General features: G+C 44.5%; 2 protein-coding genes across 6 annotated transcripts; one reads left to right on the forward strand and one right to left on the reverse strand.

The window, feature by feature from the left end:
* Positions 1–218: 218 nt before the first annotated feature.
* perm1b (PPARGC1 and ESRR induced regulator, muscle 1b) lies at positions 219–8,325 on the forward strand. Its single transcript, XM_029690096.1, has 4 exons — positions 219–344; positions 3,156–6,858; positions 7,551–7,667; positions 7,989–8,325. Exons 1-4 carry the CDS (start codon positions 219–221, stop codon positions 8,096–8,098), a joined length of 4,056 nt encoding a protein of 1,351 aa, XP_029545956.1. The 3' UTR covers positions 8,099–8,325.
* A 3,922-nt stretch (positions 8,326–12,247) lies between these two features.
* On the reverse strand, positions 12,248–22,988 carry rereb (arginine-glutamic acid dipeptide (RE) repeats b). 5 transcript variants are annotated; one of them, XM_029775803.1, is made up of 17 exons: positions 22,805–22,988; positions 21,399–21,447; positions 20,996–21,120; positions 20,367–20,466; positions 20,009–20,107; positions 19,468–19,548; positions 19,150–19,303; positions 18,880–18,960; positions 18,291–18,484; positions 17,967–18,134; positions 17,643–17,756; positions 16,132–17,390; positions 15,709–15,922; positions 14,449–15,163; positions 13,878–14,015; positions 13,548–13,746; positions 12,248–13,370 (listed from the first exon to the last, which is right to left on the reverse strand). In XM_029775803.1, exons 1-17 carry the CDS (start codon positions 22,828–22,830, stop codon positions 13,337–13,339), a joined length of 3,750 nt encoding a protein of 1,249 aa, XP_029631663.1. In that variant the 5' UTR covers positions 22,831–22,988; the 3' UTR covers positions 12,248–13,336. The 5 variants fall into 5 exon arrangements, with proteins under 5 accessions (XP_029631663.1, XP_029631661.1, XP_029631662.1 ...); XM_029775801.1 differs by having other exon boundaries at positions 13,878–14,039; XM_029775802.1 differs by having other exon boundaries at positions 14,443–15,163.
* Positions 22,989–23,284: the final 296 nt, after the last annotated feature.

The following is a 23,284-nucleotide window of genomic DNA, read 5'->3' on the forward strand; positions in this document are numbered from 1 at the left end:
GCTCACCGTTGTTATTGTGTAAGGTAATAGGTAATTATACAATTGATCCTATCCTACCTCTTCCACTTCAGAGGGCTTCTATTCAAGGCACTGAAATGTTACACCTCTGGGAGGGAGATACAGAATGGGGGGCGGGAGGGGGGGTCCGGACCCGAGCAGAGCCCTACATGTGACCAGGAGACAGACACACCGCTACAGGTCTATTTATAATGTGGTGAATGGCTAGGCCCCACTCTGACTCTGCTACACCACAGGCAAGGACAGGGGGACGCAGGAGGACAAACACACAGCATGTCACTGCTGCAGGAAAAGCTGAACCTGGAGACTTTATACTCATCCCACAGGTAGGAGGCCATTCTTGCTGAACAGACACTAAACATATCAGCATGGAATACCTACACCACACATACTGTAGCCTACAATACAGTTCCCATCCTTACTGAATGCTAGAATGCTACTTATGGACCCGTGTTGTGCTTATGACAAAAGTTACCACTAGCCTACAAGGCCTCACAGTGCACTTTGCACATGTTTTGCACATTTCTGACTTAATTTCATTATAAAAAGCTGTCTGTCAAACCAGAACAAAGCCTCAACAGCATGCGTGGAATGGTATTTGAACTTGTTTACTCTGAAGAGTTGGACGGGTTAAAGCTCTTTCCATGAAGTGGATTTTAATGCATATGAATCTTATATCTTTATGTATGTGAAAACAAAAGATATGCTAACTTGAATGTATTTATTTTGGACCACATTAGGATTTATATGGGTATGGACTGTATGTCAAAGTGTATGCAGAGTGAAGAGGTGAGTTACAGTACGTCTAACATAGATTGCACACATTTTTTTTTACATTTACATTTTAGTCATTTAGCAGACGCTCTTATCCAGAGCGACTTACAGTAGTGAATGCATACATTTCATACATTATTTTTATTTATTTTTTCTGTGCTGGCCCCCCGTGGGAATCGAACCCACAACCCTGGTGTTGCAAACACCATGCTCTACCAACTGAGCTACAGGGAAGGCACACGCTAATAGAATTTTAACCTTGAGATGTTTCCAGTATGCATAGTATGTTGTGATATTGTAGGTGGAAGGTTACAGTAGTGTGGTTGCCCAACTCTGATCACATGGCCATTTTTCCAGGAGTAGGGCCATGAAGTATTTTGGGGGGTCTGTTATGGAACTGCAACTGCCATGTTTCTGTGACGCATATAGCCCATAACATTTTTACATTAACTGATCTACAGTGTGTAGATTTCGACAAGGTACTGCTTGAACTAGGGTCAGCTTTCAAATAGCAAGAGAGGAGGGCAGTGAGGTCATCACAACAACACCCCAAGACAAATCAAACATTAGTTCTAAGTCTGAAATGGCATGAGGGCACCGTTTACAATCATCATTTTCAAAATATTCTGTACGGCATTGCGCTTGATTTACGGAACAACATAAAACAATAACACTTTTTGCAGACACTGCAGAAAAAAACTATTAAAAAAGTAATATTTTATCTATCGTTTATTAATTATAATTAGCAAAAGATGCATAAACAATGTGTCATACTGTAACAACATGTGCCTTACTTTCAATTTGTTTTGCACACTTCTCCCCCCAAGTAAGAATACACTGCATTCGGGAAGTATTCAGACCCCTTCACTTTTTCCACATTTTGTTACGTTACAGCATTATTCAAAAATGTATTTCATTGTTTTTTTCCCCTCATCAATCTACACACAACACCCCATAATCACAAAGCAAAAACAGGTTACATAAGTATTCAGATCCTTTACTCAGTACTTTGTTGAAGCACATTTGGCAGCAATTACAGCCTTGAGTCTTCTTGGGTATGACACTACAAGCTTGGCACACCTGTATTTGGGGAGTTTCTCCCATTCTTCTCAGCAGATCTACTCAAGCTCTGTCAAGTTGGGGAGCGTCGCTGCAGACATTTTCAGGTCTCTCCAGAGATGTTCGATCGGGTTCTGTCTGGGCCACTCAAAAACATTCAGAGACTTGTCCCGAAGCCACTCCTGCGTTGTCTTGGCTGTGTGCTTAGGGTTGTTGTCCTGTTGGAAGTTGAACCTTCACCCCAGTCTGAGGTCCTGAGCGCTCTAGAGCAGGTTTTCATCAAGGATCTCTCTGTACTTTTCTCCGTTCATCTTTCCCTCGATCTTGACTAGTCTCCCAGTCCCTGCCGCTGAAAAACATCCCCACAGCATGATGCTGCCACCACCATGCTTCACTGTAGGGATGGTGCCAGGTTTCCTCCAGACGAGACGCTTGGCATTCAGGCCAAAGAGTTCAATATTGGTTTCATCAGACCAGAGAATCTTGTTTCTCATGGTCTGAGTTTCCTTTAGGTGCCTTTTGGCAAATTCCAAGCAGGCTGTCATGTGCCTTTTACTGAGGAGTAGCTTCCGTCTGATTAGTGGAGTGCTGCAGAGATGGTTATGCTTCTGGAAGGTTCTCCTATCTCCACAGAGGAACTGGAGCTCTGCAAGAGCGACCATCGGGTTCTTGGTCACCTCCCTGACCAAGGCCCTTCTCTCCCAATTTATCAATTGGCCAGGCGGCCAGCTCTAGGAAGAGTCTTGGTGGTTCCAAACTTCTTCCATTTAAGAATAATGGAGGCCACTGTGTTCTTGGGGACCTACAATGCTGCAGACATTTTTTGGTACACTTCCCTAGATCTGTGCCTCGACACAATCCTGTCTTGGAACTCTACGGACAATTCCATGGCTTGGTTTTTGCTCTGACATCACATGCACTGTCAACTGTGGGACCTTATATAGACAGGTGTGTGCCTTTCCAAATCATGTCCAATCAATTAAATTTACCACAGTTGGACTCCAATGAAGTTGAAGAAACATCTCAAGGATGATCAATGGAAACAGGATACACGTGAGCTCAATTTCGAGTCTCATAGCAAAGGGTCTGAATACTTATGTAAATAAGGTATTTGTTTTTTATAAGTTTGCAAACATTTCTAAAAACCTGTTTCCACTTTGCCATTATGGGGTATTGTGTGTAGACTATAACGTAACAAAATGTGGAAAAGGTCAAGGGGTTTGAATGAACTGTATGTAAAGGATTCTATAACCTTTCAACTTTGACATTTTAACTGACGTCCTTAAATGTTGTGTTGTTTACAGATGCAGGAGCCTGTGAAGGTTGCCATGGACGACTTAGACCACAGTGTGCACATAGCGGAGCGTGACTGGGACAGCTTCTATAAGGAGAGTGAGGAATGCTCCCTGCCACAGCCCGAGCTCGCAGGCTCAGACGACTTGGGCCTCAGTGATGGGGAACCAGAGGATTCTGTGTGTCCAGTGTTTCCGGCCTTAGGCAATGTCCAAGATGACCCCCAGCAGCAGAATGCAGCTCCAAACACTGCCATCCCATCTGAGCCCAGTGTTAAGGAAGAGGCTACCCTCAGAGAGGATTTCATCTGTACAGACCTGCCTGTAAAGATTTGTGAGAGTGGCTCTGAAGAAACACAACTAAATGATCCATTGAGCTTAACTGAGGAAGAGGGTGGTGCTCTCTTGGACAGGGTCTTTGACAACTCCGCCCATGCACAGAAAGAAACAGATTCTGGCTACTGTGGAGAAAACAGAGAATCTGGCTACTTTGAAGAAAACAGCCTCACCACAGAGTTGGTAAAAGAAACCCCAGGAGAGACTGCTGAGCAGAACACAGAAGAGACCTCTAGGAACCAGGACGTAACAAAAAATCTGGGTTCAGTTCCAGAATCTTCTAGCAACACGTGCATAGCTAACAGTGACCCCTCTGGAGCCTGTGATGTCTCAGATATCAAAGGATTCGACGGAGAGCTGCCAAGCGAAGGTGGCACTGGTACATTCCGTGGCATCTTAACACCCCTCTCCCTACAGCCTGTTCCACTGCCACCCCAAGACCTGTATCCAGGCCAAAATATCAGCCAGGAGCAGCTGTTCTGCCACACAGGAACAGCTATATTATGCGAGAGACACGCCAGAGTGGCACCAAGGGAAGAAAAAGAGCGCTGGTTTGTGACCGTGAACGAAAGTCCAGCGCCTCACAGAGTGCATGCTGCCACCGCGGTGAAAAAAAAAAGAAGAAAAAAAAAAACTTGTAGGAATTCAGTCCCACGGGGCCACCACACCTCAGAGGGGCCAGACCCTCCCCCTGAGAGTGAGTCAGAGATAGATATAGACCGAATGGAGGAATCTAACAGACAGGAGACCATGAATGAGTTTAGTACCCAGTCATGCAATAAGTCAAAACCACTGCCAGACACACACACGTTGCCAAATAATTATCATAGAGAAGTCTATATAGAGTTTCTCAAAACAAATGTAAGCTATTCAGAGTTACCCCCTCTCTTTTCAGAGTTAAGCTCTTCATCATCATTCAGTGAAGAAGTGAATGTTTCTACAGAGTCGCCCCTTCAGAGGGAGGACTCTACCGAGGCGCTCGACACAGAGTCATCTATAGAAGAAAACAAACAGGAAAATTACAGCTCAGCCGTTGGCTTAAAAAGGTCAGTAGACCATCCATTATCCAAACTACAACACCTATTATTTGCACTTCACTGCTCTGAGTCTGTGTACTCGAATGAGGAAGGGGAATTATTTTACACCACCAGCACCAGCTATGATTCTGAAGAGGAGTATGTCTCAGCCACAGAAATGGAGGATACTAACACACCTTCCAGTGAGATAGGCGGAGAGAGTGGAATCTCTCTTCCCCTACAAATCGATACTACTAATTCACAGCCACTAATTCAGGAAGACTGTCTAAATTGCCCCTTGCTGTCACAACGTGAAGGTTATGAAAGCACAGCTGACCAGGCTTACATCGAGTCTGTTAGAACATGTCCCTCCACTGGTCACAGTAACAGTAACCCTATAATGTCAGAGAAAAGCTCAGTGCCAGCTGATTCAAACCACAGCCCTGACTCCCACATGACTAATGAGACACCAGCACACAGAGTTGGTGAGCAACGTACAGTCTGGGAACATTTACCACAGACGAACACTTCAGAAGATCAACCTTCTCTTCCTCTTCCCGAAGTAACAGTGACACCATCAGAAAACCCTGAAACATCATATAATGCATCGGACCCCACTCGCCCAGTGTATGCCATCTCTGCTTTTTGGGATGAAATGGAAAAATTGACGATTAAAGACATCTTGCACCTCAGGGTATGCAGAAGCCCATCTCCCCCGAAGGAGACCCTCCATCCTCAGGAATCTGACAGTGCACATGTTGATGTCACAGACGTAGACATGCTGAACAGTTCCCTGACTGATATTGCGGAATACTATTCACAAGACAGCTCTCTAATGGACACTTCCGATACTGCAGACTCTGACTATTTCACACACAACGATGACTCCCCCAAGCCAGACTGCTCGAGTTGCGAGTTCTCTACCTTCTCCGATTTTGACGAAGACTACATGCCATTTTTCGGCACTAGCTCAATCCCCAGCCCTGAGCTTGGGAACTTCGAACGGAGAAGATCAGAGTCTCCCTGCTCAGGGGCCATCTCACAGGAGGAAGAAACAGACCCCAGTACTGGCCTGGCCACTCCTGTTGACTGTGAGGAGCTTGCAGCACTATCCTCCTCCTCTGAAGACAGCATCCCCAACGAAGACAGCATCTCCAACACCAGCCTCCTCCCAGAAGCTACATGCCTGAAAAGGATCAGGAAGAGCAGAAGCATGCTCAACATTGTGCAAGCTCTGGAGGTAGCTCAAGTAGAGATGCAGCTGAAAGACATGCACAATGCCCAAGCTCTGGATGTCAAGAAGCAACTGAAAGACATGTGCAATGTACAAGCAGCTCTGGAGGTCCACATGCAGCTGAAAGACGTGCACAATGCACAAGCTCTGGAGGCAGAGATGCAGCTAAAGGATGTGCCCATTGTACAAGGTCTGGATATAGAGATGAGGCCAAAAGACATGCGCAATGTCCAAGCTCTGGAGGTCGAGATGGAGCTAAAGGACTTGCTCGAGGAAGCCGAAAAGAGCTTATTTCTCAACAGCTGTCAGGACTTAGACTTTGCGGAGAATCCTGTTTTTGCAGTGATTGATAGAATCAGCCGAACACCCTCCCCAATTCTACCCAGTACAGACATACTGGACGAGCGCTACAGAATCACCTTTCCAGAACTATATGAGTACCTGTTCACAGAGGATGTCCTCTCTGTCTACGAGTCCCTTATGTCTACGTCAGTGGCTGAGAGCTGTTATGACTACTCTCTCCCTAAGTACGGAGCTGGAGTGTTATTCCCTCCCCTGGTCCAGCAGTCTCTGCATGCTGAAGGAGAACCAGTCCCCATCTTCTCCTGCTCCCGCTTGGCTGCACGAGACCTCAGGTCCCCCAAACTGGAAGATTTTCTCTTCCCACAACAAGACACATATCTCGAATCCGAGGAGGATGACTGCTCTCCTATCCGAGTGGTGACTCGCTCCGACATCCAGGCCAAAGAGGCTGTGTCCTTCTCCTCATCCTCTTCTGCAGCCCCAGATGGTTACCCACCAAACACCCACTTCTACAGCCAGAGAGGCTGGACAGGGAACTGGAAGAGCCTGCTCTCCCTGAGAAGGATCCGCTTCCCAGGAATGGGCAGCACTAGCAGTAGCTGGTGCTGGAGGTCTGGTGCCTGGATGTCTCCAGCGGTGGGTCAGGCTCAGAGGGCTCTGCCCCCTCCCATTACACTGAGCAGCCAAGCTGATACAATTGTCAATGAGGCAACCAGGATCTCCTCTCCTCCACCTGAGGTCATTCAACTCGGACACCAGATTTTCAGACAGCTTTCAGAGAAGCAGAGACGATTCAAAAGCCTACAGACAACCGTCTCAGTGTCAAGTAAGTATTATCCAGTGATGTGAGATGGTTGATCCTTTACCTATACAATCACACATTGTGTACATACATACTCTTATACACATACAGGTAACTGCCAAAATAATGGAAACACTTGAGTAATTGAGGGATTCAAAATATATTGAAAGCAGGGGCTTCCACAAAGGTGCAGTTATGAGTTAATTAAGCAATTAACATCCCATCATGCTTAGGGTCATGTATAAAAATCCTGGACAGGCCATTATTTTGCCTACCATGGCTATGCCCCCATAGGATAACAATGCCCCCATTTATTAGGCACAAGTGATCACTAAATGGTTTGATGAGCATGAAAATGATGTAAACCACATGCCATGGCCTTCTCAGTCACCAGATTTCAACCAAATTGAACACTTATGGGAGATTCTGGAGCGGTGCCCGAGAGCTCGTTTTCTACCACCATCAACCAAACAACACATTTCCCGTGGAAAAATGGTGTCACATACCTCCAATAGAGTCCCAGACACTTGTAGGATCTATGCCATCTATGCTGTTCTGATTCATGGTGGCCCAACATCCTATTAAGACACTATGTTGGTGTTTCTTTTATTTTGGCAGTTACATGTACATTATACTTAATACTTAATACATTTTATGTATTAAGGTAATGTATTTTCATTGACCCATCCCAGTTACATGTGTTTTCCCTCCTGTAGAGAAAGATGGCATCCTCTTCTCACTGAAGCAGTCTGACATGTGTCTGGTCTGTATTGCCTTTGCCTCCTGGGTACTGAGGTCAGCAGATCCAATGGCTGCAGATACATGGAAAGCAGGTAAATCCATAGAACTGCTTACTATTGCTAAAAAGCACTGTCATCAACTATCATTGGTTTTTATATCAATGTTTTATTGTATTTATTCTATACATTTCTTAGGTATTAAAACAGAATATAAATAAGTCAATTACTCATGTCTAATTGTAGCCAGGATGCCAGTCTGTTTCTGCACTTGCCAACTCCTTGTGGAATTGCCATGCCAAACATTGGCCGGACAATGAGTTACCAAGGTAGCACAAACAGAGCTTGGACCAGACTGGTATAATTGCGAGACATGTTTCAAATTATGTAAACAACTCTCTCTGAACAATTGTTCAGCTCTGCTGGCAAATGTGAGTGCCATATCTGCCATCCAGTACCTTCGGCGCTATGTGGTGAAGAGAAGGGAAGCTGGAGATCTGAATGATTCTACTGAAGATAAGGCATGATATATAGCTATTGCTTCTAGAGAACCCTTTCCAGATATTTTAACTTGGGTCCATAGGAGTGTCATAAGAGTTTCATACAACGTAGAAACACGAACAACCATTTACAGTTGAAGTCGGAAGTTTACATACACCTTAGCCAAATACATTTAAACTCAGATTTTCACAATTTCTGACATTTAATCCTTGTAAAAATTCCGTCTTAGGTCAGTTAGGATCACCACTTTATTTTAAGAATGTGAAATGTCAGAATAATAGTAGAGAATTATTTAATTCAGCTTTTATTTCTTTCATCACATTCCCAGTGGGTCAGAAGTTTACATACAATCAATTAGTATTTGGTAGCATTGCCGTTAAATTGCTTAACTTGGGTCAAACCTTTCAGGTAGCCTTTCACAAGTTTCCCACAATAAGTTGGGTGAATTTTGGCCCATTCCTCCTTACAGAGCTGGTGTAACTGAGTCAGGTTTGTAGGCCTCCTTGCCAACACATTTTCTATAGGACTGAGGTCAGGGCTTTGTGATGGCCACTCCAATATCTTGACTTTGTTGTCCTTAAGCCATTTTGCCACAACTTTGGAAGTATGCTTGGGGTCATTGTCCATTTGAAAGAACCATTTGCGACCAAGCTTTAACTTCCTGACTGATGTCTTGAGATGTTGCTTCAATATATCCACATAATATTCCTGCCTCATGATGCCATCTATTTGGTGAAGTGCACCAGTCCCTCCTGCAGCAAAGCACACCACAACATGATGCTGCCACCCCCGTGCTTCACGGTTGGGATGGTATTCTTCGGCTTGCAAGCCTCCCCCTTTTTCCTCCAAACATAACGATGGTCATTGTGACCAAACAGTTCTATTTTTGTTTCATCAGACCAGAGGACATTTCTCCAAAAAGTACAATCTTTGTCCCCATGTGCAATTGCAAACCGTAGTCTGGATTTTTTATGGCGGTTTGGAGCAGTGGCATCTTCCTTGCTGAGCGGCCTTTTGATATAGGACTAGTTTTACTGTGGATATAGATACGTTGTCCTGTTTCCTCCAGCATCTTCACAAGGTCCTTTGCTGTTGTTCTGGGATTGATTTGCACTTTTCGCACCAAAGTACGTTAATCTCTAGGAGACAGAACACGTCTCCTTCCTGAGCCTTATGACAGCTGCGTGGTCCCATGGTGTTTATACTTGCGTACTATTGTACAGATGAACGTGGTACCTTTAGGCGTTTGGAAATTGCTCCCAAGGATGAACCAGACTTGTGGAGGTCAACAATTTGTTTTCTTAGGTCTTGGCTGAATTCTTTAGATTTTCCCATGATGTCAAGCAAAGACACACTGAGTTTGAAGGTAGGCCTTGAAATACATCCACAGGTACACCTCCAATTGACTCAAATTATGTCAATTAGCCTATCAGAAGCTTCTAAAGCTATGACATCCTTTTCTGGAATTTTCCAAGCTGTTTAAAGGCACAGTCAATTTAGTGTATGTAAACTTCTGACCCACTGGAATTGTGAAAATAATCTGTGTGTAAACAATTGTTGGAAAAATAACTTGTGTCATGCACAAAGTAGATGTTCTAACCGACTTGCCAAAGCTATAGTTTGTTAACAAGAAATTTGTAGAGTGGTTGAAAAACGAGTTTTAATGACTCCAACCCAAGTGTATGTTAACTTCCGACTTCAACTGTATATCTCAATCACAGTAGTAATTGCAATAGTATTACATCGTTTTTACTGGCAGGACAGTAGAAGTAAAGTTAATAAGTATTCTAATCCACATAGGGGCAGTTTTCCAGATACAGATTAAATCTTGTCCAGGACAAAAAAAAAGCAAGCTCAATGGAGAATCTCCATCGAAAGTGTTTTTTAGTCTGGTACTGGGCTTAATCTGTGTCTGGGACACAGGCCACTAATGTTTTACTCAACAGGAAGCTTGAGCTGGTAAATGATATTAGATTTTGACAGTGAGACATTACCTAAATTACGATGTTCAGTATGCAAATATTTCTCAGACAGTATTAAACACACCTAAATAGCAGTGATAAAAATGTTCTGGGTGAACGGAGGTTGATGTGGACCATAGAGACTAATAGAGACTGTGCAGTATGTCAATGTAACTTTACAGTAACATGGTAAGCATGACTTTGTGGTGCCTTCATGTAATAAAACAGAGTATTTTGGTCTTGTAAAAAGCATTTGTTGTGATTAAGTCAGTCAGTATCGTCAGTTCCTACATTTTATCAACAGAATTTTAAAGCTAACCATAGTGCCTATTTTTGACAAATGTGCAAAGCAAAATTAACGCAATTTGTATGTAGAAAGTCTATGTGGAGAAAATGGATTTGTCAGAGTTACGTGTAAATCAAAGATGTCAGTCAGCCTGGCAGGTTTGTGTTAATGTTTCGGAGAGAGGCTACAGCCTACAGTATATGTCTTTGCTTTGTCATGCATGCAAACGGGAGAAACGTGCTAAATATTCTGTGCCTGCAAAAAGGGAGATGTGCAACATTTCATGTGAATGTACATGGTCAGCGTACATATAGTTTATTGTACATGGTCAGCGTACGTAGTTTATTGTACATGGTCAACATACGTATAGTGTATTGTACATGGTCAGCGTACGTAGTTTATTGTACATGGTCAACATACGTATAGTGTATTGTACATGGTCAGCGTACGTAGTTTATTGTACATGGTCAACATACGTATAGTGTATTGTACATGGTCAACGTACGTATAGTTTATTGTACATGGTCAACATACGTATAGTTTATTGTACATGGTCAGCGTACGTAGTTTATTGTACATGGTCAACATACGTATAGTGTATTGTACATGGTCAGCGTACGTAGTTTATTGTACATGGTCAACATACGTATAGTGTATTGTACATGGTCAGCGTACGTAGTTTATTGTACATGGTCAACATACGTATAGTGTATTGTACATGGTCAGCGTACGTAGTTTATTGTACATGGTCAACATACGTATAGTGTATTGTACATGGTCAGCGTACGTAGTTTATTGGACATGGTCAACATACGTATAGTGTATTGTACATGGTCAGCGTACGTAGTTTATTGTACATGGTCAACATACGTATAGTGTATTGTACATGGTCAGCGTACGTAGTTTATTGTACATGGTCAACATACGTATAGTGTATTGTACATGGTCAGCGTACGTAGTTTATTGTACATGGTCAACATACGTATAGTGTATTGTACATGGTCAGCGTACGTAGTTTATTGTACATGGTCAACATACGTATAGTGTATTGTACATGGTCAGCGTACGTAGTTTATTGGACATGGTCAACATACGTATAGTGTATTGTACATGGTCAGCGTACGTATAGTGTATTATACATGTCATGACAGAATGTCCTTCCAAAGCGTTACGTTGAGGGAAGAAAAAGAATTGGAGGAAGAGTTTTAAGTATGTCTAAATGAAAGAATTGATACAATTTGATAACGTGTGGTTGGTTGCTGTGTAATAAATGATCTAAATGATTGTCAGTCCAAGCAAATCATTCAGCTGTTGCAAATTACCATCTCAGATATCAATTACATTTCCACCAAGGGCTCTGTTGTGTACACAACATATTATATCACATTGTGCACCTATTAAAGTAACTGAATGTACTTCAGCATGATTATAAAATGCCAATATTAACATGGTCTATGCAAGGCTCTGATTTGTTTTCTCGGCAGTGGAAAGAAAGGCCAAATGGTATCTGCAATATTTGAGAAATTTGAAATGAATATCAAACACTAGCACTTTTCACCTTAGAAAAGTTTCATGAACCTCTATAATAATATGGTGCTGTGTGTGTAAGTTGATGAAATAACTTCAAGAAGCTATTTATCATTGTTTAGCAATTAAATGTACCACTGTGCATCTCTTCCTCTCAGTCTCCACTTCATTTCCATATAATTGCACAAGTCTGGATGTAGGGTCTACATTACCATACACTCAGTGTGTTGGGATTTGAAATGGCCACAGAGTGTACAGTGATCCTACTGAAACAGCACAGCTTCAATGAGGAAGGGTGAGGACTGCCCCCTATTGGCCAAATGCTGTTACCAGAACAATTGCCCCAAAAGTTATATCCTAAGCAACCATACATACAGAAGACATACATTGAACAAATGTTATCATGTTATTGCAGAATTATTTATTCAAATAAATATGCAATGCATACATTTTGTTTTTCCATATTATTATTATTTCACATAAATATTAAAACAGGATTTGTCCATGGTAGGGATGCCAAGGTTATAATGCTTTTTCTGTTTCGTCTAACCAACACAATATTACTATCCGGATCCACTGTTCTAAACACCGTTTTCTGTCAGGGGTGACAATAGTGATACTCCAATTTATAATTTCCTGTGCTAACCCACTTTACTTTATAACGCTATATATACTGTGTGTATATCTAAATAATTTAACTTTATTGTGCCAGCTTGCAAGTCAAGAATTCACACCTCATATTAATAATAATAGTTATTAATATAGAATATTGAACATATATTATTTACAATCTCAAAAATGTACTGTGTGTGTCAGAGCTTAGGTTAAATTGTGAAAACTTATCTTGAAATATATAAAACTTTAGGGTTTAGACAAATATTTAGCAGATATAGAATAAAATTAATCTACTATGCTTTTTAGTTGTCTAAACACAAATTAACAACGCTACTCTAAGTTCTGATGAAAATCGAAAGGGAAACAGTCATGCAAGGTTATTACAGTCAATCATCCAAACATCTAATATTAAATGTCATTCTGTACAAGGAGATCATTCAGATTGTTTAGAAATTAAAATGATAGTTCACCCCCCCAAAATCAAAGTTTGTCAGATGTTTTCATAACTCCAAAAAAGGTGAGCCATATTCCGCACTCGCTATATATTGCATTAGAACTCTAGAATCGACAAAATCCATATTAAGTGGTAGACAACAAATGGCATGGAATAGAGACTACGCTAATCTTCTACTTTTATAGCCAGACCATTATTGAAATATGAAAAAGTCTCACAAACTTGGATGATTTGGGGGTAAACTATCCCTTTAAGTGCTGAGCAAGAAACAAGCATACAGATCCAAAGATTGTTAATTCTCAATTACATTTAGACTTATAGAAAAGGATACACTAAGATTAGTTGTCGCATAATGTATGTCAAAAGTACACAGCATTGCTATCTCTATGTATTTTCATGGTGACTCACACCGCCAGGTGTCTCACGATGGCTTGTCACCTTCTTTCTTCAGGCGGCTGCGGAGGAAAACAACAACAATACAATATTAAATGTCAGTGCAATAGCTCATCAATAAACCAAGATCCTACTTTGGTCTAGTGATTTAAGACTTCTCAATAAATGCATAAATGAAAGCGCTGTGGTTCAGGTAAACTATTGTTGTTGGTTGTTTTTTGAGGTGGTAATCACCTCACCTGTAGTAATCCTCCTGCCCAGGCAGAGGCCCCCCATGTTGTAGGTGATGGTGTCCATGCAGCCACTGCTGCTCCATGGCCAGCCTCTGCAGCTCTGCCGACTGGGCATGCATGGCCTGGAGCTGGTGGGCTGCAGACATCTGTGGGATGGGGCCCTGAAGCTCACGGGGGTACCCTGCTCCTGCAACAGCGGCATAGGCTGTTGATCAAGGGACACAAAACCTCAGAGTGAGTCTCAGTCAACTCACAATAACACAGAAATATAGACTAAATACAGTGAACTGAATGTGTGCGTTCCCATATAAAACAGTGAAGGTTGAGGTTTCTCACCAAACAGTGGGTGTCGCAGCATGTCATGGTCGTGGGGCAGGTCGTTGAGCAGAGGGTTGGGGATGGGGCCTCCGGGGAAGGGGAAGCGGGCCAGGCGGGGCCCTGGAGCCAGGGGATCCAGAGGGTGGGGGCCATTACCTGGGTGACAGTAACACACATCATCTAATGAAGCAGGAGAACAAACAGTATATCAATTAAAACATGTCACACACATCAGTTAACATAGGGCGGGGGGGGAATGAGCAATACACGCATACCAACTGACAACAGTAATATTGAGAAGCATCCTCTCTCAACAACAAATAAGACTACCAAACAACATTAAATAACAATGAATATTTGTTTTTAAATGAAGATAGCTACCATGTAGCAGAGCTTGGTGCTTAAGCTTCACTCACCATAGATGTGGAACAACTATTACCACTTAATTCTGTGCTTTTTTATTTATTTATCAGATTTCATTGTTTTAGAAGACAAGTAAAACAATAATCGATTTGTGAATATGCAGCACACATATGTACACACATATCCTGAAGATGAAACAAAAACATACACGTGTCCTTACCCTCACCTTGGTTGAGTGGGTCCTGCTGGTGCAGGTGCAGGTGTGAGTGGATGTGGGAGTGCTGGTGGTGATGCGGCGTCACATTCAGCATCTGCAGCCTGGCGGCCGGGTCGTTCGCCACAGACGCCATCCTCTCTGCGTGGAGCCTCTCGGCAGTCAGCCGCTCAGCGTAGCTCAGCTCCGGACGCATCTGGGGCCCGGCCAGGGCCAGCGCCTGTCTCTCCCTCTCCAGGTGGTTCTGCATGGCCGGATGGAAGTGGCCAAAGGGGTGGTGGGGCGGCCCAGCGATGTGAGGCAGGGCCAGGGCTCCATGTCGGGCAAAGTGCTCCATGGGGTTGGCTGATGGATGCATGGTCTCCATCTCCGGGGGTTTGACCTCAAAGCCGGGCTTCATCCTCTCGCGGAGCTCCCTCTCCCGGAGGTTGCGGAGCTCCCTCTCTCGCATGCTGGGGTCGGCGGCGTACAGGCCGGGCATGTGGTAGGCCAGCAGGGGGTCCCCGGGGGACAGGGACACGAAGAAGGGGTGGTTGCGGTTGGTGGGGGACATGACGTGGGGTCGGGCGTACTCACTAAGGGTGCGCAGGGCCGGGGTGTCGGGGCCGATGTAAGGGGGGACGGCCGCCACGCTGGTGGGGGGCTGCTCGAAGGAGGAACGCATGTGGACCTGGCCGATCATCTGGACATCACTCATACGGCTGTCGTGGGACGAGCTGGACGCTCTCTGGAAGAGGGAACATTTAGGTGGTTAAAATTTTCGAGAAAACAATGTATAGAGCCCTACAGGCATCAATAACTGATTACGTTGTTGTACTATGTAATAATATCATTGCTGAGATAGGAGATGGTAAGACATGTCAGTTTCAGAAAGGAAACGATAGGCTCTGCTCCTTCATGTAGCTCAGTGCCAGAGCAGTGAGCACAATATGCTCCATCAAATCCCTTGGAAGAACAAACACAGAAATCAGACAGGCGGAGGCTTGGGGGAGGATCAGAAAACAGCAAGCATAGCGAGTAATAGCAGCACGGCAGCAAGAGACACCAGCACGGCAGCAAGAGACACCAGCGCATGCGTGCGCCTGACATTGAGGAAGCATGCGTAGAACTGGTCGACTTAAATAGACCGCATGTAAATAAGAGTGCGAATCCAACTTGTGCAATATTCGCTGATGCCACCACACTTGGGTTTCCCTTCTGAATGGGCCACCATTTATTTATGTCAAAGAAAACAAACAAGGAATAGAGGGAAGACCACAGCATATAACTCACAGCATTTTTCTCTTCCTGCCTCTCTCGTTCCCTCTCCCGCTCTCTCTCCCTGTCCTTCTCCCTCTCCCTCTCTCGGGCGTTGTGTTCATTCTCTCTCTTGGATCTCTCCACAGCCTCCTCTCTCTTCTTGGCCAGCTTGGATGAGGCCAGAGGGGTGAAGAACAGGTCTGTTCTGGAACACGAGTTGTAGCCACGGTCCAGGTGTTTGATAAACCTGAAAAGAAAAACAATGGACGTGTATCAAAACAGCATATTTTAAAATCACACAACATTATGTTTGAGAATGTAGCAAACTCAGATGAACAACATCTGTTGTACATCAAGAAACACAACACCACAAGAAGGTCAACAATATGGCCACAATTAAATCTGTAAAGGAAACCTATTCTATAGGACCGTCATGAGTTGTCATGCAGTAAGTACCGTGCTGATTGGCTGGCGTGGCTGGCGATGTCGACAACCGAAGGTTCTGGCGAGGGACTTCTGGGTGGAGGGGGCGGGCTCTCAGGCTCACACTCATCCAATGGCTCTTCTTTAATCTGGACATGTGACCCTCCCATGCCAATAGGGTTTCCGGGCGAGGGGCGCAGGGGCATGGATGAGAAGGAGGGCTGGAGACCAGGGACTGGACCCATGTTAGAGGGAGCAGAGGCAGACGGGACAGGGTGCAAGGCCGAGGGGCCAGAGGAGGGCAGGGTGGAGTGGGAGTGACTGCCTCTGCCAGAGAGGTTCTGCAGCTGAGTGAGCACGGGAGGCTGGGGTGAGAGTCCCTGCTGCATGGGCAGGGACTGGGGCATGAGCTGGAGGGGGGGTGGAGGGGCACCGGGAGGGTGCTGGTTGGGCAGGGAGTTGAGGGGCTTCAGTGCTGGTGGTGGGGGCAGGTTGGACGGCATCTGGGGGAAAGGGGGAGCAGAGGAGAGGTGCGGTGGCTGCTGCTTGTGCGATGGTGGGATGGGTGTGGTTGGGGGTGGTTTGATTTGGGGCCCAGATGTAAGGGGGATCGCCTGGGATAAAGGAGGATCCCTGGGTATGTGAGGAGGGGGTCGCTGGGGGCGGGGGCCCTGGGGGGGAGCACCATGCAGGGGTAGGGTGGGAGGAAGAGATCCAGGTGGAGGAAGAGGACCCTGGAACACAGGAGATGGAGGATGAAGGGCCTGTCCCAGTGGTGGAGGGAGGGGTGATGGGCCAGAGATGGGGTGAGAGGAGTGGGGTGGGGGTTGGCTGTGTGGTGGGCCTGACTCATAGCCAGCTGACTGACCAGCCTGAGCAGGCTGGGGGGGCTCTGAGGAGGGGGGTGCCTGGGCCTGTACCTGGCCAGGCTCTGCAGAGGGAGAGGTGCCCTGGGGGGGCAGGAATGTGGTCGAGACTGCAGCCTGCACTGGAGGAACCGTCGGTGCGGTCTGTGTTACAGCAGCAGGGGCACTGATGGTCTCTACTGCCGCCTGGTGGGCACCCTGGGGCTGCTGGGCAGAGGAGTCGGAGTCGCTCTCGTTGCCCTCGTTGCCCTGGTGAGGGCTGGGGATGCTGGGGGAGGAGGAGCGGTTGTCCTGGTCGATGTCTTTGGTGTCGCTGCTGCCGTCGTCCTGGGCACTGCGGCTGTCTGAGCAGCACTCCTCCTCCACCTCCCCCCCCTCTGCCTCAGCCTCTCCATCGCCCTCTGACCGGCACTCCACCTGTTCACCCTGAGAGGAATGACACACGGTTAGAATTGTCGATGAGGGGAGTTCTCATCATGTTAATGTTACACGAAAAGAGGCACTGGATCGTTCCAGGCACACCCAACAATGTAACTCAGGAAGATAAGGAAGACATTAACTGAAGAATAATGAGGAAACAAAAGCGTTTCTGGGAACTGGTTTTGTACATTTTGCTTCTCACTGATCTTGATCCTGTTCGCTGTCATTGCCTCGCTACCGTTTTAGTCTATGTCTCACCTGCTGTGTTTTCGTCCTTTTAGTTGCTGTTCTCTCAGGCTCCTCTGGGTCCTGGGCTGCACTCTCCCTAGAACGTTTAGTACTCTTTGGTAGAGGCACCTCTTCCTTGATCTTCTGTTGGATGGAAGGAATAGAATTCGGTTATTCAATTCAGTTCTACGATGTACACAGTCAAAAGTCTTCGGACGAAGAGGAAGCTCTGGTCTGAATAGCAGATATACAAGTAGACATTTCTTAAGATATGTAGTGTACTTTCAATTGACAAATGCGCCATTACAGTGAATACAAATCTATATCCCTGACTTAAAACAAAAGAACATGTACCTTGCCAGGCTTCTTTGTGGAGTCAGTCTTGTCTGAGCAGGAGCTTCTGGATGTGTTGGAGGTGGAGCTAGCTCCACTGGGTGCAGGAGACGGATGGCTACTGGACTGCTGGTCTTCACTGGTAGGAGAGCCGGTCCGCCTCTTGTGGCCACTTCTTAGTGAAGACAACTGGAGAGAGATACAACTTGGAGTAAGTATTGAAAGAGAGAATGATTATAACAACAATAGACAAAGATCTGGACGGTACTGACTGAGACAAATGAGTGAGGGTGGCAGGGGAGGTATCCACTAGATGGGGCTAAGATGGGAGTTTCTCAGCCTTACCGGTGCTCTGCTGCGTCGCGTCCTCATGCCGTGCTTCCCGTTGCCCTCCTCTTCCTCTTTGACAGGTTTGAACATGAAGGGAGGGTCAGCAGGCTTGGGGCCGGGCGGCAGGCGGCCATGTTTGTTGTAGAAGGTCCGACAGGTCGTACACAAGAGGATGTTATCTCTGCCGCCGTGCTGCCAGTCCTTAGAGGCTGAAATGAAGACCCAGTGCAGTCAAAAAAGGGAATTTCCTGTGTGTGTGTGTGTGTGTGTATGTATGTATGTATACATAAATTTCCACACTATGAGGTTGGAATAATACTGTGAAATTGTGGAAATTATGATAATGCCCTTTTAGTATACATTTTTGCCTGTTTTTGTGGGATGGAGTTTAATTTAATCAACGGTATTGATCCCGAAAGGAGAAATTGGATTTGGCAGCTACATAGTACACAGACACACAATGCATCAGAACCCATTGACCTGAGCACTGGTGGCTGGTGGAGCAAGTACGATACATGACATCAATGCAAGCTAATAGAATCAATGGGGGAATAACATTGTTGTGTTCTCTGGAGAGAAATGGAGAGAGTTCAGCTGTACTCACTGGTAGTAGCACAGTGTCCACAGGTGCCCTGCTCGCTGTCTTCACTGTCCAGATCATCCTCACTGGCCGAACTCACGTCCACTGCAGGAGAGAGAAGAGATCGGAGAGAGAAGAGATCAGATTAAAGACTATATCAGATTAAAGACTATACCCACTCCTATTCATTCCGATCTTATTGTGTTATCTACAGTTACTGGACTAGAAGATCGCTGATTTTATGGCAGGCCGTTAGTCTAAATCTTAGGGGAGTTGATCATTCCCGGCACTCACATGATTGGGCCCGGGAGGGGGTATTCACAGTGGCAAGGGCGGCGCGAGTCTTGGCCTTGCGTGATGATGGCTGTCTACGGTGCTGACGGTAGGGCCGGGTGCCTGCAGCCTCGGGCGTCTTTTTCCAGTGGTAGTAGAATGTGATCAACTCACCCTGCCAACAACACAACACGCATGATTTTGAGGAGGGGCACAGATTGCAGTTAGGTCTGTTGATTGTGTGTATAGTTATGTCCAGTTATATCTGTCCGTTATGTCTAGACAGACATGAGTGGCAGTATGATAGTAAAATTTACTACACCAGGTGTTTTCATTTACCGTTTTCTTGTTGGGCAGCAGCTCTTTGCGAATCCTGAAGAAATGTTTACCGTACTGTCTCAAACCTTTGATAAACCGCTTCTGTTGATTGTAAAAAGATTGATGTGGAAGCAAAACAAAGTCAACATAGTTCCAAAACATTTACGTCATTTAGCAGACGCTCTTATCCAGAGCGACTTACAAATTGGTGCATTCACCTTATGATATCATTTGTCTTGTGCAATATACCATGCAGTGTAAACGTGTTTCGTAATGTTGCACTGTTGTCTATGTTACACAATGGCCATAATTCATATTGAACATGCATAGCAATGTTGCTTGGAGTAACCCGATGCAACCACAGAGCAGCCCTAACAGCACATAGGGCCATATTCTGTCTTGAAATTTGAGCGCTTAACTCAAATATCTGCGCTGACATCAAGGAATGATTTATGCAAAAGCCTGAGTTGCAACGCTCATCTCAACTCTAAATCGGGTCCATAGTGTCTAAAGTTAAACATTGTCTTTGCACCCGAAGTAAGCATGGTGCACGCTGCCTTACCACATCATCTTCTGACCAACATTTCTCAATAAGTTTGGGCACAGGTTTCTTCACTAGGCGCTGCAGAGCTTTAGCCGCGTCGTAGCGGCTGGCGTGTAACTGTAGAGGGAGACAAAGGAACACAGAGCTTCTGAGAAGGGTTACAGATCTTATTCGTAAAACAATATATTGTTCACACAATTGTACACTGGACATTTTTTTCTATAGAAATGTTTTCTCTACCATTTTTTTCAGAAAAACAACAAATTACATTTAAAAAGGAAAAGGAGAAAAATTGAATTAAAACAGGTGAAAATTCAATTATGTTATTGTTCCATTTCATATTCCCATTTAGATGCAGCAAAGTTATCCTGCTGACCATGTTTAAAGCGTTGAGTGTGGTATCGTCACGAGAGGCAGCCAAACAACCATCCTCTGTGGATCCTCCATCACACATCCCTGCAAACGCTGCCATGCTCCTTCAATCAGGAAGAGGCAGGGAATATAAATAAATTAGGAGGGCTGTGCAGTCAGTCAGGATGACAAGCATAAAAGCATTGTACACTACAGACCCCTATAGAAGTGTTTTAAAATGACATTATCTTTAACAATAATGACCTGACAGGCTAGCTCGAAGAACTCTGATAGGACAAGTCTTTAGACTAAATGACAACTAAAAACCAGCAGCAGTCACACTTGCTTGATATGCTCACCAATCTGAAACAATTATGTTCTTTCTGCACACAACTTAATGACCATAGTAATGCACATCCCTCTCACCACCAGTGTTATGCAACGCTGACAGACACCAAGGTTTTGAATGCATCCCATCAGTCTTTAAATCTGCCAGGAATCGTATGCACCATTCATCACACAAGAGATACAGTATGAGTGTAGCCTGGTCCCAGACCCATTTGTGCTGTATAGCCAAAAACCACAAGAGTTGGATATACAGCACAAACAGATCTGGGACCAGGCAAAATTGAGTGCTGCTGAGTTGACACTAACCTGGCAGCTCTGAGGTACATGAGGAGGTCACAATCATTGACCCCTGGCATCCACACCAACTCTTCATTCTCTGTCTGGGTCTGCACACCAAACACAGGGCGTGGTTGCAGCTCAGGGAGCTTGGCCTGCATACACACAAATAATACAGACAGGTACCATGTTAGTCTCACCATCACAGACAGTTTATTACAATGATATGACTTTTGCGCCATGTAATTCACAAATACGGGCAAATCTATGACAGGTTATGACCGTGAGATGATGACACACTGTATGAATCAAGTAGCTCACAGATTTTGCAACAGAGATTGTCAAAGACATAGCGGTACTGCTAAGGTCTCGTATGGGCAATACAGACTAGACAGAGTGACATCCTGCCTACAGGGGGTTGTTGGACTATTACCTGATGACTTGATCCCACTCTGATCTCCCCCTGCGTGCTGTTCAGGCTCCTGGAAATAGGGATAATTCAGTTATAACAAGTTACATATAGCATTACATTGTTATATAATTACGTTATTATAGATTTCATTACATTAACTAGCCTTTATTGTATAATATTTGCAACTGACAATATGAACAGAAAGGAACCAAGATAAATATTTTTTGGGACAATGCAAGAAACACAAGTATTTTTGTTGTTGTTGCATCAAGTCAACTTGACACAATTTCATCAACTGTATTACTAATCAAGTAAACAGTGTAAGGCCGGTAGGTAGCCCAGCGGCTAAGGAGTTGGCGCATTAGCTGGTTTGAATCCCGGGAGGGCACTGGAAATAAAGGGCGGATTTGATCTGGCAACTGGAGAGCTGCTGGGTTCACAGTTTAACAACAATCCCCTATGGTTGGGCCCTTAACCCCACAACATGCTCTTCATCCAGGGGTGCTACACTGCAGCTTGACCCCATGCTCTTCTCAACTGTGTGCAATCAAATTTCTGTTGTCTGCTGTAACATATGGATAATAAAGTTGTATTGGATTTTAAATGTTGATTGCTATACAATTCATGTTCTGTTCTAAAACAGAAAGAGAACTAGGTCTACTGCTAGATACCTCCCTTTTTATGACATACTAATGCATGTGTTGTTTATATGCAACAGTGATTATGCATATTTAACACAAATCACAAGGCAAACAGGCTATGAGTAGTGGCAATATTTTAATCCCTAAATATCAGAATATTACCGTCTTAAAATTGCATTTCAATTGGGCAGTGCTTTCCTTTAATCCCGCCCATACATCAGTAAGAGCCAATCTGAGTGCGGCTATTACGTTCCCGCCTCCAAGCATTACATAAACGAGACTCGTCTCGAGGCCCTTGCAAACATATCAATCACACATTGACATCTTTTTACAAATTGTCAACAAGCATTTATTGCCCTCGAGCGTATAACGCATATTTTTTTATTTAAAATAATCAACCTCATGTCGTCAACGCGTCTATTTACGTGGCACGACAAGTCTCGCAAAATGGAGTATTGATATAACCTAGCTACATACTCTTTTCCAATGTGTAGCTAGCTAGCCATCTTTACAGGGAGCAGAAAAATCGACAGAAACCACAGCAACTCTGTCACAGTTGATTTGACACATACCGGTATGCCACTAAAGTCCAAAATTCACTAACGTTAGCTAATGTAATGATATTTTCTCCGTGCGGTAGCTAGCTTGTTAGCTTTACATAGATTAGGCTAACACCATCGCGACAATTGCAATTCCCAAGGATGTCATAAAAATGGCAATGTAAACATTACAATACAAGATGTTCGCGTCCAAAAACATATACATTTAACGAGGCAACTCGAATACCTTCTCGGACTGAACAAGTCGTCCATGTCGGAGGCTTGTGTCGTTTTTATGTTGACACTGCCAGCGTAGTGGTCGATACAAACTATGCAATTCCTCTATTTCATAGCTACTACTCAAAATGGAGGCTACGAGGAGTCGATTTTTTTCCTACCACTAAGCTGTGCAATGACCTCAGCCCCCACACGCAGCCTTCAAAGTTCCTTTCTCTGTAGACATAACTGAGCATGTGCCGCGGTCCCTAATAGGATCATCCACTTGATGTCCACAGAGCCGTTCCCCTTTCGAGCAACGACGGAAAAAAAAAAAAAAATACAGAGGATCAAACGTATAAAATATCATTCAGAATTCCAGGAAGATTGTAGAAAGCGAGAAAACTGACTAGGTTAAATGAAAACGGTCCGTACAAAAAACATTTAGCTATAACTAAATTCAAGATTTCCATTCACCCATCACACTGTTATTATGATATGCTTGACAATC

The sequence above is a fragment of the Salmo trutta genome, chromosome 14 (assembly GCF_901001165.1).
Source record: "Salmo trutta chromosome 14, fSalTru1.1, whole genome shotgun sequence".
Classification (NCBI taxonomy): Eukaryota; Metazoa; Chordata; class Actinopteri; order Salmoniformes; family Salmonidae; genus Salmo; species Salmo trutta.